The sequence below is a fragment of the Carettochelys insculpta genome, chromosome 12 (assembly GCF_033958435.1).
Source record: "Carettochelys insculpta isolate YL-2023 chromosome 12, ASM3395843v1, whole genome shotgun sequence".
Classification (NCBI taxonomy): Eukaryota; Metazoa; Chordata; order Testudines; family Carettochelyidae; genus Carettochelys; species Carettochelys insculpta.
This window is the reverse complement of record NC_134148.1, coordinates 2801614-2814579: the sequence shown is the minus strand read 5'-3', so window position 1 is coordinate 2814579 and position 12966 is coordinate 2801614. Positions and strand designations below refer to the sequence as shown.

The window sequence follows — 12966 nt, the reverse complement described above, 5'->3', positions numbered from 1 at the left end:
CAAAATCAGGATGAAAAGAAAAAGGAAACACTCCACCAACAGCCAATTGCTAGCACCTTTCAATAAGCGAGAACCTGAATTGCCGGAACTAAATTTTAGCCCAATACGACATTTTTCCTTACAACATATGAAATTAGTTGTCTTCTAAAAGAAAGACACCAAAAAAAAGAAGAGATAAACTGTATGTTGTATAAACAAAAAGTAATGCTTACCTCCAGCAATTCTGAGACAATAGGTAGTACTTCAGGGTTACAAATATCTATAGAATCATCCCGGTATGTTTTCTTTTTGTAACGGATGTTACCCAAGTGTAGTATTGCAGATAAGAGAGAGAAAATTCTGAAGAAAAAAAAGAAACGAGAAATATTTTTGGTTTGTAGTTTTCTTAATAATAGCAGTAGAAGAAGAATTCACTGTCAGACTCATGTATCGGAGGGGTAGCCGTGTTAGTCTGGATCTGTAACAGCAATGAAGGGTCCTGTGGCACCTTATAGACTAACAGAAAAGTTATAAATAATTTGTACCTGGCTCTGCAGATTTCCATGACCAGCATCTGATGAAGTGAGTCTGTGCTCACGAAAGCTCATGCGCAGAACTTTTATGTTAGTCTATAAGGTGCCACAGGACCCTTCGTTGCTGTCAGACTCACGAAGCACTGCCCTGGAATGACATTTGTTCTTAGAATCCCACTACCCTAAGAACTAAAAGAAAAACTGCCATGACTCACGTATTATTGCTTGAAAGGCATTCGGATTAGAAAGTGGTCTGAAAACAGTACAATGTTAAGAACCCTATTTAATATGGTACTTAATTTACTACTTCCACAGATCCTGTTAATGACGGGTGACACCCTTCCCTTTCTTCCTCCCTTGGGATGAAAAGTGCTATGTCTCTGCAAAGTATTTAGATTAAGTTAAATGGGATGGATTCCATTTCTGCAAATATAAAAGATGGGGAAATTGTCCTTGTAATGCGTAAGATAATTGATATCTTTGTTCAGCCCCAGGTCAAATGTGTCAAATTTGAAAATGGATTCCAATTCAGGTGTCTCCCTTTGTAATTTAGTTGTTATCTAGTCTCACCCACAAAAGCTGACTACCTAATCAATAAATGTATTAGTCTTTAAGGTGCTACAGGCCTGCTTGCACAACAGCACGTGCTCATATTCATCCCTAATTGTCATTTAGTCTGATAAGCGATTGTCAACATAATTAAAAAATAAACTGGTTTTTATTTTCTTTCCCGTGGGGGAAAAAAAAAAAAAAATCATATAATGAGGGCCTTACCAAATTCACAGACACAGAAAACCTGTCACTGAATGTGAAATCTGTTCTCCCCCCCCATGGAATTTGGTCTTGTGTGTCCTTTTATTCTACACTATACCCATTGCATAGCTGAAATCATGAGATATATAGCTCTAAACATCCTATGGCTGTGGAGACTAATGAAAATGGACTGTGAATTTGGTAGGGCCATACCTGTTTGCTCCTTGTGGCTATTCAGTCATGGCTGACTGCAACAATAAAATACATTTGCACTACTTTTCAAGCCTATTAGCCCTGCAAACAGTGAACAAATAAAAGGGAATAGAATTCAATTATTTTGTTTTCTACATTAACAGAATTGTTCACTACATTCCATTTATAAGGTCCAAGTAGTTATACCACAGCACCATGTTGACAGCCATATGGTTGCACGGTTGCCAATGAGAGCACAATTTGGCTTGGAAAACTGTCATTACTGATTCAGATGTACAGGCTAGAAGGCACCGTCATGATTATTTCATCTGATCAACTGCACAACACAGGCCACAGAATTTTGCCTTGTAATTCCTGCAGTAAGACAATACACTCTACTTGAGCTACTGCATAACTTTAGATATATTCAAGTCTCTCATCCTATAAGCATGATCTACACTGGATTCAAATGCAAAAAAAGCAGTCCAGTAGCACTTTAAAGACTAACATAATAATTTATTAGGTAGTGAGCTTTTGTGGGACAGACCCAGTTCTTCAGGCCATAGCCATACCAGAACAGACTCAATATTTAAGGCACAGAGAACCAAAACTGGTTATTAAGATAGAAAAACCAGAAAAAGTGTAATCAAGGTGTGCAAACCAGAAGAGCAGAGAAGCAGTAGAAGGGAGGTGGGGGGAGGTCAAAAGCCAGATAAAGCAAAGTGTGTAAAAAAGTCCTTATAATGGGCCAGTAACAGAGACAGCTATGTTATTTTGTTAGGTCTTTAAAGTGCTACTGGACTGCTTTTTTGTTTTCATAATGGGCCAGGTAATTGTCCGTTCCAGTTCAAACCACGTGTTAATGTGTCGAATTTGAATATAAGAGAGAGTTTCTCGCACACTCTCTCTCTGCAGGCGGTCGTTAAAGTTTCTTTTCAGTAAAGCACAGACTTTCAGGTCATTAACAAAATGGCCCACTCCATTAAAGTGCTGGCTGACCGGCTTGTGAATTAAGAGTTTTCCGATGTCTGTTGTGTGTCCATTTATTCTTTGTTGAAGAGTGTTTACCGTTCTGGAGTGTAGCATCCTGATTAAGGATAGGTTGCAGGTCTTTAATGATGTGGTGCAGTGGTTTGAGTTGGGGGCTATAGGTAATGACCAGTGGTGTCCTACTGTTAGCTTTTTGGGCCTATCTTGAAGTAGCTGGTTTCTGGTATTCGTCTGGCCCTGTAGATTTGTTTTTTTAATTCTGCTGGTGGGTCATTAAGGTTTATGAACATTTGGTAGAGATCTTGTAGTTTTTGGTCTCTGTCAGTATGATCAGAGCAAATGTGCTTGTACATTAGGGCTTGACTGTAAACAATGGATCTTGTTGTGTGAGCCTTTTTCTGATGTGTCTACCTTGATGATAATTTTTGGTTCCGTGTGCCTTAAATATCGAGTCTGTTCTGGTATGGCTATGGCTTGAAGAAGTGGGTCTGTCCCACGAAAGCTCATCACCGAACAAATTATTTTGTTAGTCTTTAAAGTGCTACTGAACTGCCTTTTTGTTTTAATAGAATATAGACTAACACAGCTATCTCTCTATTACTATTCAACATGCCAGGCTCTGGATTCAAATGCATGTTTGAACACAGTTTACCACACACAGTCCAAATTGCACTGTATAACTGACCAGTCTTTATTGTTATTTACCCTCCCACCCACCTGTCTCTCCATGGCAAACTTTACTAGAAACACTTTTAAATTTTCTTCCACTTTATTAAGATATTAGACCAAGAGCAGAGCCTTACAGAATCCCAGGAGAAAGCCTCCCATCTGATGATTCCCCATTAAAAATTACCTTTCAAGACCCATCAGCCAATTTTTAATTCATTTAATGTGCTACACTGATTTTGTAGAATGTTTTCTCTCTTTTCTTGGTGATAGGCTTATTAAAATAAAAAAACGTCTGTCTGAGATCCCGGGTTGGGTTTGCAGGGCTGATAATTAGGAAACCATCTTTTTAGTTTAGTTTAATCTGGAAGTCACTGAGAGACATGATTTTAATAGGCCCTTTTACAGAACATACCAACTCATTAACTTTTCTTTTCCTTGTATAGTCTGTCTCTCAACCTGCATGTTACCTTTTTGTTGTTGGTTAGAAGCAAATTCCACGTATTTACATTGACAAACTAATTTTTCTTTTTAAAAAAAGTTTAAAAAATCATTTTTAAAAAGTAACGCATTTGTCAGTGTACACAGACAAAGGAGGAGAATTAAAAGGAGCCCTGCATTTAACCCAAACATTTAACTAATGGTAGAACACAGTGCACAATCCAGTCGTACAGCAACAATTAATTTTTGCTGGAGCGTTTAGTAAAACAGTTTTGTCTGGATTGGGAGGCAATGGCACCTGTTCACTCAGCGCACGCGTGTGCGTTCTCTGCTCCCTTGCAGAAATGGAGTTCGCACATTGAGGTCAATGAGATGAAGATGAGTGACTGCCTATACGCCTGGGTAAGGAACACATTAATATCTTTTCTGATTGCTTGATAAAGCTGAGATTTGCAAAGACATACAAGCAGCACTGGAAGAAAATAGCACTGCACACAACTCATTTCTGGTGCTTGGGGCAAGGAGTTTCTTTGTTTAAGTGGAATAAGAATTGTGAGGGAGATGGGGGCCAAGAAAATGGTAAGACTGAGAGAATAGGGTAGGGTGCAGGTGTCTGCATATGATGGAGGGTGGGATACTGTAGGTCAAGGGTGTGCATCACATTATGGAGAGCTTAGAAGCTTGCTATCTCCTTGGCCATATCTAGACTCCAAAAAGGAAATACTTTTTTAAAAAAATCAGACTACTTCACACTGAGGTAGACTACAGCCAGCTAATATTTTTTGAGATGTAAACATCTACACTAGGTGATAAGATTTCAAATTAAATTCGTTATTTTAAAAAAAAAAAAAAAAAAGCAGCAGTTCTCACCTGCTCCCATGTAATCATCCAGTAACCAGGGTTCCTTACTTGAGAAAGCAAATCCAATTGTTTGTGTCAAAATCAATCACTTAAACACACATTTTTCTTTTAAATAAATATATGTAGGGCTTTAGTGGTGTCCAAATTATCAATTTGGGAATACAATGTTTTTTAAAACAATACTGCTAGCCTACTGCCATTTTTTTCAACTTCATATAAATAGAAACATGTCTGTTAGACCAACATTTTATAGAAACAATATTTTACAGCAGATAATTTATTCATAATATATGGAAGACTTAAGAACTTCCAGTGACAATGGAGCTTGACAGAACTTGAAAGTACATTATTGATAAATGATTATTTTACAGTTTTTGCTGAACTAAAACAAAATCCCCATCCAAGTGGTGACTTTTCATTTTTGCTGCATCCTCCTGCCTCTCTCCTGCCCTTGTGAGAATGGTTGCATGTGACAGAGAATGAGAATATCAGCCTGACTGACATACACTATTTCTCAACTGGCCGTACCAGTGAATAAGTGGCTACAGATCTTATACGCAAAGGTGTTTTTTAGGCTTTCAGAATATCTGGCATCAGCAGTTGCATGCAAAATGGACCCAAGGTTTAACAATAAGCAATACATAAGAGGTTATACACAGGATGACCCTGAGTCATCATTTATTAAAGTCATGCAGGAGGCATTCATATTCATGAAAAATTCAAAAATACCACAGCTGAGAGGAAGTATATCTTGTTTGTATCTTTAAATGTACTCTTTTAATAGATACATTGTCAGGAGTCCTTACACTTGGTTGTTTCAGCAGCCAGACAAATATTCTGGGGTGCAACCAAAACAGTCAAGTGTATTCAGCACTCCTTGCTCATTGTCCCAGATACGAACATGAAAACTGTACTCACTGTCTACGAGTTTTTGGCAGAAACCCCACCATCTCCATGGCAAGCTGTAAGCGCTCAAAGTCATGCTTCAGGTCTTCCCCTTCAACATGGAAACAATCCTGTTAGGGTCAAACACAAAGATTAGAACATTAAAAGAAAATGAAGACTAGACTATACATAGACTGCCAGCTCAGCACTACACAAATCCCAGTCTGTGCTTTCCACGCCCTTTACCAATGACAGCAGTATGTCCTGCCTGCAGCTTGAGGAACAACAGTCACAGGACCCTCTTGACTTAATAAGGAACAGCTCAGCTAGTTACCAGCACAGCTTTGACATGAAAGTCACTCTTCCCCCACTCTGGCACTCTTCTGGAAGTCCAGCCCGGAGTGAAAGAAGCATGCCCAATACAAACTGAGAGCTATAACCTACTGTGGGTGAGGGACTCCCTCAAATAAAGACTAAGGAGAGTGAATGTGGGCAGCATTTGGGTACTGTTAAAAAAAACAGTGTGTCCAACTTTTCCAGGAGATTAAGCTGTAACTTATTTCTAGCCTGCTCCAAGTCTTAATCTTTAGAATAAATGAGCCACTGGACTCTAACTCACAGGATACTTGTAACAAATGTCAAGAACTGCATTGTTAAAATTAAAATTGGATTATTTTACATTCTTGTTAAGATAAGGAACTGCAGCATCCATCAATACGTTATTCTTCTGAGGTTACAATTATGAACTTTGAAATGTAGATTAGAGGCTGTTATATTCAACAATTTTTTTGGTTTTTTGTTTTAATTCTAACATAACTTGATGTTCTGAAAATGCTGACCCAGAGGACATTTGAAATCTAGTGAACTTCACACTAAGGCTAGTTGGATACTTTCAAATGAGATAGAAAACGTGAGTTCTGTATCTACCACCCACTCATATTTCAAAACTAATACACAGAATCCCATCTACACTGGTCTCAGCTCCCTTGAACTGATTTATAAACTGATGAGGGCTTGTTTACATTGCCACTTGACTGCACTGTAACTCTCCTGCTTAGGAGGTGTGAAAACACATGTCGAGCACAGCAATTTACAGCGCTGTAAAGTGCAATGTAAACAGTCCCCCAGCAGTGTAAACAGGCTGCTCCCCTCCTGGATGTGGTTTACCTCCAGTGATGAGAGAGCTCTCTCCCACTGCTGGTGCTGTGACCACTGCTGCGTTAAATGGCTTACACAGCTGCACTATCAGTGTAGACAAAACCTCAGAAGTACAGTACCTTTCAGGCAACTTGGTTCACTCCCTGCTCACCACCATGGATTACCTCCCTTGACAGGCCACACTATTTTGTTTTGTTTTTTTCCTACGTTAGCCATCCAACTACTGCCCAGAGCATCAAAGTCTCTTAAACAACAGACTATTTTATTAACAAGTGTACAGAAAAATATGGTTATACGTATAAATCAAACAGTCCATGTTTCAAATCTGTACCTCCAATAATAAATCAGGTAACTGAGTGTTCAGGTTATCATCTGACCCACTCTGGTCATTTGCTTGGTAATCGTGCTTATTGTATAGTTAAGTGTACACACAAAACATTTGGTATGGATTTTCCAAACTAAGGCTACTTGCATGGTACAGAGCTCAATGACCAGGCATGCAGCAGATGCAGAACACTGAAGGCGTGTCTATTCTTATGGGGGGGGGGCAGTGATGTGCCACGATCGATCTTCTGGAGATCGATTTTGCTGCATTAGTGAAGATGCGGCAACATCGATCTCTCTGGGCTTGGCCGTTGACCCTAGTACTCCACGCTGCCACATGGAGTAAGGGATGTCAGCACAAGCCCAAGGAGCCCTGATGTACACCATGCTATTAGCGTCATCTAATCTACCTCTGTGCTAACAGCATGGCTAGAATTGTGTAACTGGGATTGACTTTGATCCCTAGTGAAGAGCAGGCCTCACTCATGTAAACGTCCTCTCGGGCCTGGTCTACACTAAGGATCAAAGTCAATCCCAGATAAACAACTCTAGCCATGCCATACGCATAACTAGAATCGACATATCAGAACTGGCTTTCTTCCTTGGTGTAGATCAGGCCTATTTGGGCTCACACCAATGTCCCTTACTCCACATAGCCGCATGAAGTACCAGGGTCAACAGTCGAGCCCAGAGAGCTTGAGTTTGCACGTCTTCTCACATGCAGCAAAATCGATTCCCTGAAAATGGATCGCGGTGTGCTGACCCCCTGCTAAGTATAAACATAGCCTCACTTTCAATCAACAGCACAAAGCCGTCTCTCCATTCTGCATCTCACAGCATGTATGTGTGGCAAAAGCTTCACAGCTAACTCTCAGATACAAATCTCCTTTAACGGGGAAGATTATTTTTGCCTTTCCTTCCTATGGTTATTGCTCTAAGTAATGTCCATTTGTTGATCCTAGGCTAGAATTCTTTCATTTCAAATATTCACAACAAACAGCATAAACATACAGAAATATTAGATATTAGTCACTAGGACTATCCAGTTCACCCCAGCTAAAAGCTGTTTAACAATAAGTGGATTTACACATGCTTATTGGCAGAAACTCAGTTTAATTAGAAATGAGTACTGGACATAGATCCATAAACTACTTTTAAACTCTTAATACATACTTTTATACAACATATCATGTATTCAATGGGACAGCTATAGTAGCTCAAAATAAACAAACCATGTAATACAGCAATGTGACAAATTAGGGTAATTCCACAAACCAATAACAGGAAGCAAAGCCTTTCACATCTAGATCCACTGTGACCTAACATTTGGTCTCCAAAAGTCATTCTATCTGATGATTAGTTGCAATGCAGTACATAATCTACTGTTAACCTCAATCCAACTCTAAGAGAACAAGTATTTACATCAGAAAAAAAAATACTATCAGAACTGGCTTCCTCGTTGGAAGAAGCAGAAAGGGTCAAGGAAGACAAGGTCCAACGAGACTCAACTCCCCTCTCAAAGTTATGGCTGACCTATCTTGTTAGATAGTAACAGAAAAGTAGCCTTATTAGGCCGTATTCTAAAAAAACAAACCAGCAGTCCTATAGCACTTTAAAGACTGACAAAACAATTTATTAGGTGATGAGTTTTCCCACAATGACAGTCCCTTTAAAGTGCTACAGGACTGCTGGTTTATATCTTGTTAGGACAATTTAGGGCAGTTTGTTCTCCAGCCCTTGCTGAACTTGGAGAGCACAGGCAATTCAATGCAATATTCATGCATTTAGAATTCGGAACTGTCACGTAAACAAAATTTCCTTTAAAAACCAACAGGAAAATAAAGTGTCAGCATTCCTGCAACCCACTCTCCTTACAGGATGTCACCCATTTGAAATTAAACCACAAGTTAATAGTATCAGAGGGGTAGCCAAGCTGGTCCATACCTTCAAAAACAATAGGAGTCCTGTGGCACCGTATAGACTAACATATATGACAAAGCGGGTCTTTGCCCACAAAAGTTCATAGTGAAACTACTACAGCTGACTCAGAAGCAATACTTCCAAAGCCAAAGGCAATGAAGTTAACAATTTACATAACAATTGCCAAGCTCATTAACTGGTATGGAACGCTTCTTGTAAATCATTCATGTCAGAGCAGATGCTCTGCACTCTATTTCATCTGCAGTAAGCCTTTGTACTTTGTTTTCTTTTTTCAAAATGGACAGCCATAAATTTAGAACATCCATGCTGTAATAGGAAACAACTGTGAAAAGAGCCAACATTTGTAGACTAATCAAACTGGTCATCTCTATTCTGCTTAAGCAATGAGTCCTCTCCCAGTCTTTTCAACTTCATCAGACATACGCAAATGCCCTGCTGATTAGCACTAAACAGAAGCACTTGAAGCTTCTTCAATCTCAAAGATGAAAGACATTTGTTCAGAGATGAAAATACCATGATGAACAATTTTTTTTTAAATTTGCTGCATAGCCCTAGCATGAACATAGGGTATATATCTAATAATGGGAGTGCAGCGAACAAAAGAGAGAAGTCTGTGCTTTCAATCTCTATTCTGCATTTTGTCTCTGCTCATAAACCATTTTTCTTTCTTTTTTTTTTTATCATCTTTGAGAAATTCAGAAAGAGAAAAAAACCTCAAAGATTCAGGACCACTACACGAAGAACAAAAAGGAACTACATCGTCAAAATATCGCAGCCAATTCATGGTCTAATGACCTGGTAGTGCAAAGAAATAAATAGCCACAACGCTCAGAAAAACAGATTCAACAAACTAACCAACATTTACAGACTTTGCTGCTCAAATGGAAAAAGCAGCTCCTTTTCTCTTGGGTCTTTAGTTGTTGGGGTTGAAGGGGGAATCTGCACCGCATGAATAATCCAGGTCAGATGCAAAGAGGATTTGCCTTATCTACCTCTTATTTTTTTAATACATAGGAAAAGTCAATTACTACTATCCAAATTAGTTCTTTGAAACTGTTAGTATATTATTCAGAGGCTTCTCCTCCCACGTGCTGAGTGATTCAATATCCAGCATTCTAAACTTCAAGCAATTATAACCTGCCCCTTTAGTGGGTCTGAGATTAAATATTATCACAGATGAAAGTCTTACTTTTATTTTTGCCTATTTACCCTTACAGTAATAGGATGCCCCTTACAGTGTATCTTTTACCCCTTAAGATTACCAAACACGGTTAGTATATGCACATGAATAGCAATGAGAACATGCAATTATATTTACAAGCATGCTTTTAGGTTCAAGACAAAACAGGGGGGAAAACAAAGAACATGTACACAACATCCACAGGCCACACAAACCAAAAGCACATCTCTAATCTGGGCCTTTGCCGCTTGACTAAATTGCACACAGGGAAAAAAAAAAGAGAGAGAGAGCGCTTCACTTTTCCTTTTTTGGTCATATGCGTTTGGAAAGATCTTGCTGTTAAGCTGTCATCTTCTTTCAGATAACACCACAAGTGAAACTATTTTAACTGAGGAACTGTTTTTATTTTCAGTAATATTGGTGTCTCCATTTTCTCACATCCTTCGTGTAGTACTTTTATATAACAAATCAGACAGGAAATTCACGACTGCAGTCATTCTGGAGGAACATGGAGAACAAATCTTTCAATGCCCATTTAATCAAAAATCTCAGATTGCTGTTCTTTGACATACCACTGAAAGGATATTATATGTTCACAACACAGCAATATAATTATTGCTATATCATGGACACAAAGCATATGCTTATGTCCAGCAAATATGCAGTATACTTAATCTAATGTCATTAGTAGGTAAGTGGATACTTGGTTCATTTAGATGGGCATATGCAATGCAAACTAAGAGAGAAAGCTCACCGAAGGAAAATGACCAAAAAAGGGGATGGGGGAAAAAGATCTGACCATCACCTTCCAAACAGCCAAGCAACCACACTAGGAATAAAACCTGTAGTTGCGGTGGTTCTATTTTAAATTAAGTTCTCTCTGTGTCTTGGTGTAGAATAAAGATTGAAATCAGCAAAGTACTATAGCACCCTACACCAGCTACACAGAATGCATATGTACGTGTACTGACCGGCTCAGAGTCATAGTAATAATCATCCCAGCTCTGTCTGAGGGCTTTCTTTGTCATCTGAAAGCAAGGCAGATCAGGTTAAGTAGCATTCAAGTCAAACACAAAACTCTCTCCCTCAAGTCTGAGACAGGGCACAAATGCAATCACATTACTTGCAAAGGCAGAATTCATTTTGCAGTTATGAAATTTACAATATGTAAGGAAGAATTTAGATGCTAGGAATGATTTACCACATTAGTCAATACTTTGATCTCTTTTTATGGTATTTGAAAAAAGTGCATAATGATAATTCTGCTTAGCACAAGACTAAAATATCTCTAAGACAGATTTATCTGTGACTATTACACTTGAGTGGTGAGCTGACCTGATGGTCGTGATCTGCATAGCCATACTGGAGAAAGAAATCTAGTTTCTACTCTCAATGCCTGCTCTGGGAAGCTACATATGTTAGTAAACAAGGTCATTCATATTACCAATTAAGGAACAGCACCCAGGGGTTCCTAAGGAAGTGCTACCTAGCTCTCCTCAGCCAGCCAGCCAGAGGTGGGGTTAAAAATACAGGTTGACTCTCTCTAATCCAGAACTCTCTCATCCAGCAATATCCCTAATCCATCATAATTTTAGTTACTTGGAGGACCACTTATGTATGGGGTCAAGCTTCCTGCAGTCCCATAAAGTTTGCTTCCAGCCACCAGTCCTGGCTTTCTGTGCTCTGTGCTGTTGTTTAGCTGTAATTTACCAGTAAATGTCTTCTAAGAGCCCAGTGAGCAGTGGAAGTGTTGGTCATGTGCTAGACAATATTGACGTTCCATGGTCCAGAAAATTCTCTTGTTTGGCACCAGTCAGGACTCAAGGGCGCCGGACGAGAGAAGTTTGACCTGTAGCGTAGTCCAAGTGGACAAAAAGAATAAGGATTCTCAAAGCTAAAAAATGAGGTAGAAAGCAGACCCAGTGGAAAAATGTTATGGCACAAAGCTCTTTATTGTGCTGTAATTAAGGAATAAATTCTGCAGGGTCTTGACAGCAGGAGTGGGGACCAGTGAGCACAGCTCAAAAGTATTCAGCACAGTGCAGGACTGGACATTTAGGACTTCAGCTGTAAATCTAGCCTAGAGATAGGCACAGTTTAACCTGGGCAGATATTACAAATAAGGTGGTTTTATTTCTTGCACAGAATGCTCTCTCAAACAGAGACTCTTTTTACAAGGAAAGGAGGGCTTTGACCAACAGATGCTTTAATCCTCACTCTCAGCACAAAATACAATGCTGTTTTACATACTTGAACACGGACCAGGGTCTTGAGGAAAATGGAAAGAAGAGTTTTATTTTGTTCCCTACTTTTTTCACCTTGTCAGTGACTAGGAGTGACATTCTGCATCTTGTCTTGTTCCTCTCCAAGCTCTCTACTTTCGGTATTTCTAAGGCACTTTAACACACCCATTTAGTTACTATGAGATTGTTCAAAGGTGATTCGATATTTTTGCTTTTTTGTGTTTTCATTTCCTCTTCCTCTGTATCTTTCATTGTCCCCACTGCATGCAGGCAGTTGGAAGGGTGCTGTTACTGCACTAATGGAAGGCATTGACATGAAATAACACACTTAACACTTCTAAAGAAGCCCATTTGGGTAGGGCCACACGAATAAAGGGCTTGCTCTCTCTAATCCGCCTGGATACAATACAGCACTCATGTACAAAATGCCAGACTGTCATCATGATCTTCAGCTAAAGGCAGCATCTGCTTCGAGGATCCACTGAGGGGTATTTAGAAATCCTATGTACCTCCAAACATCCTCAGCAGACCATGATTTAAATGGAAATAGATGTTTGGGTCTTAAACCTGTCAGCCCTCTCTTTAGCTAGTGCATTACACTACTTTGTTTCTGTTTATTTTAAATACTCCTGACCTCTGTTTTACAAGCTTGAAAAAAAATGAAGCAAATGTAATAAAAAAATCGGGTTTAAAAAGCAAAATTAAGATGAGACAACCAAGCAAAATATTCATTCAAAAATTATCTTGGCCTTGCCGTACACCTCAGAATTACAGAGCTGATGTTACATAAAGAACACACTATGTTCTTAAATCTCTAAAA

General features: G+C 39.1%; 1 protein-coding gene across 6 annotated transcripts in view; it reads right to left on the bottom strand.

Annotated features, from left to right (window-relative positions):
• The window catches only part of MYO9A (myosin IXA), a 325415-nt gene that overhangs the window by 171701 nt on the left and 140748 nt on the right, over window positions 1-12966 (bottom strand). For 3 of the 6 annotated variants that reach the window (XM_075007302.1, XM_075007303.1, XM_075007305.1), the window contains exons 6-8: window positions 10875-10931; window positions 5334-5431; window positions 213-339 (exon numbers count right to left, since the gene is read on the bottom strand). In XM_075007302.1, coding sequence (XP_074863403.1) covers window positions 213-339; window positions 5334-5431; window positions 10875-10931 — 282 coding nt within the window. Of the gene's footprint in view, window positions 1-212; window positions 340-5333; window positions 5432-5546; window positions 5573-10874; window positions 10932-12966 lie in introns of those variants that run through there. The other 3 variants (XM_075007304.1, XM_075007307.1, XM_075007308.1) reach the window with 2 other exon arrangements.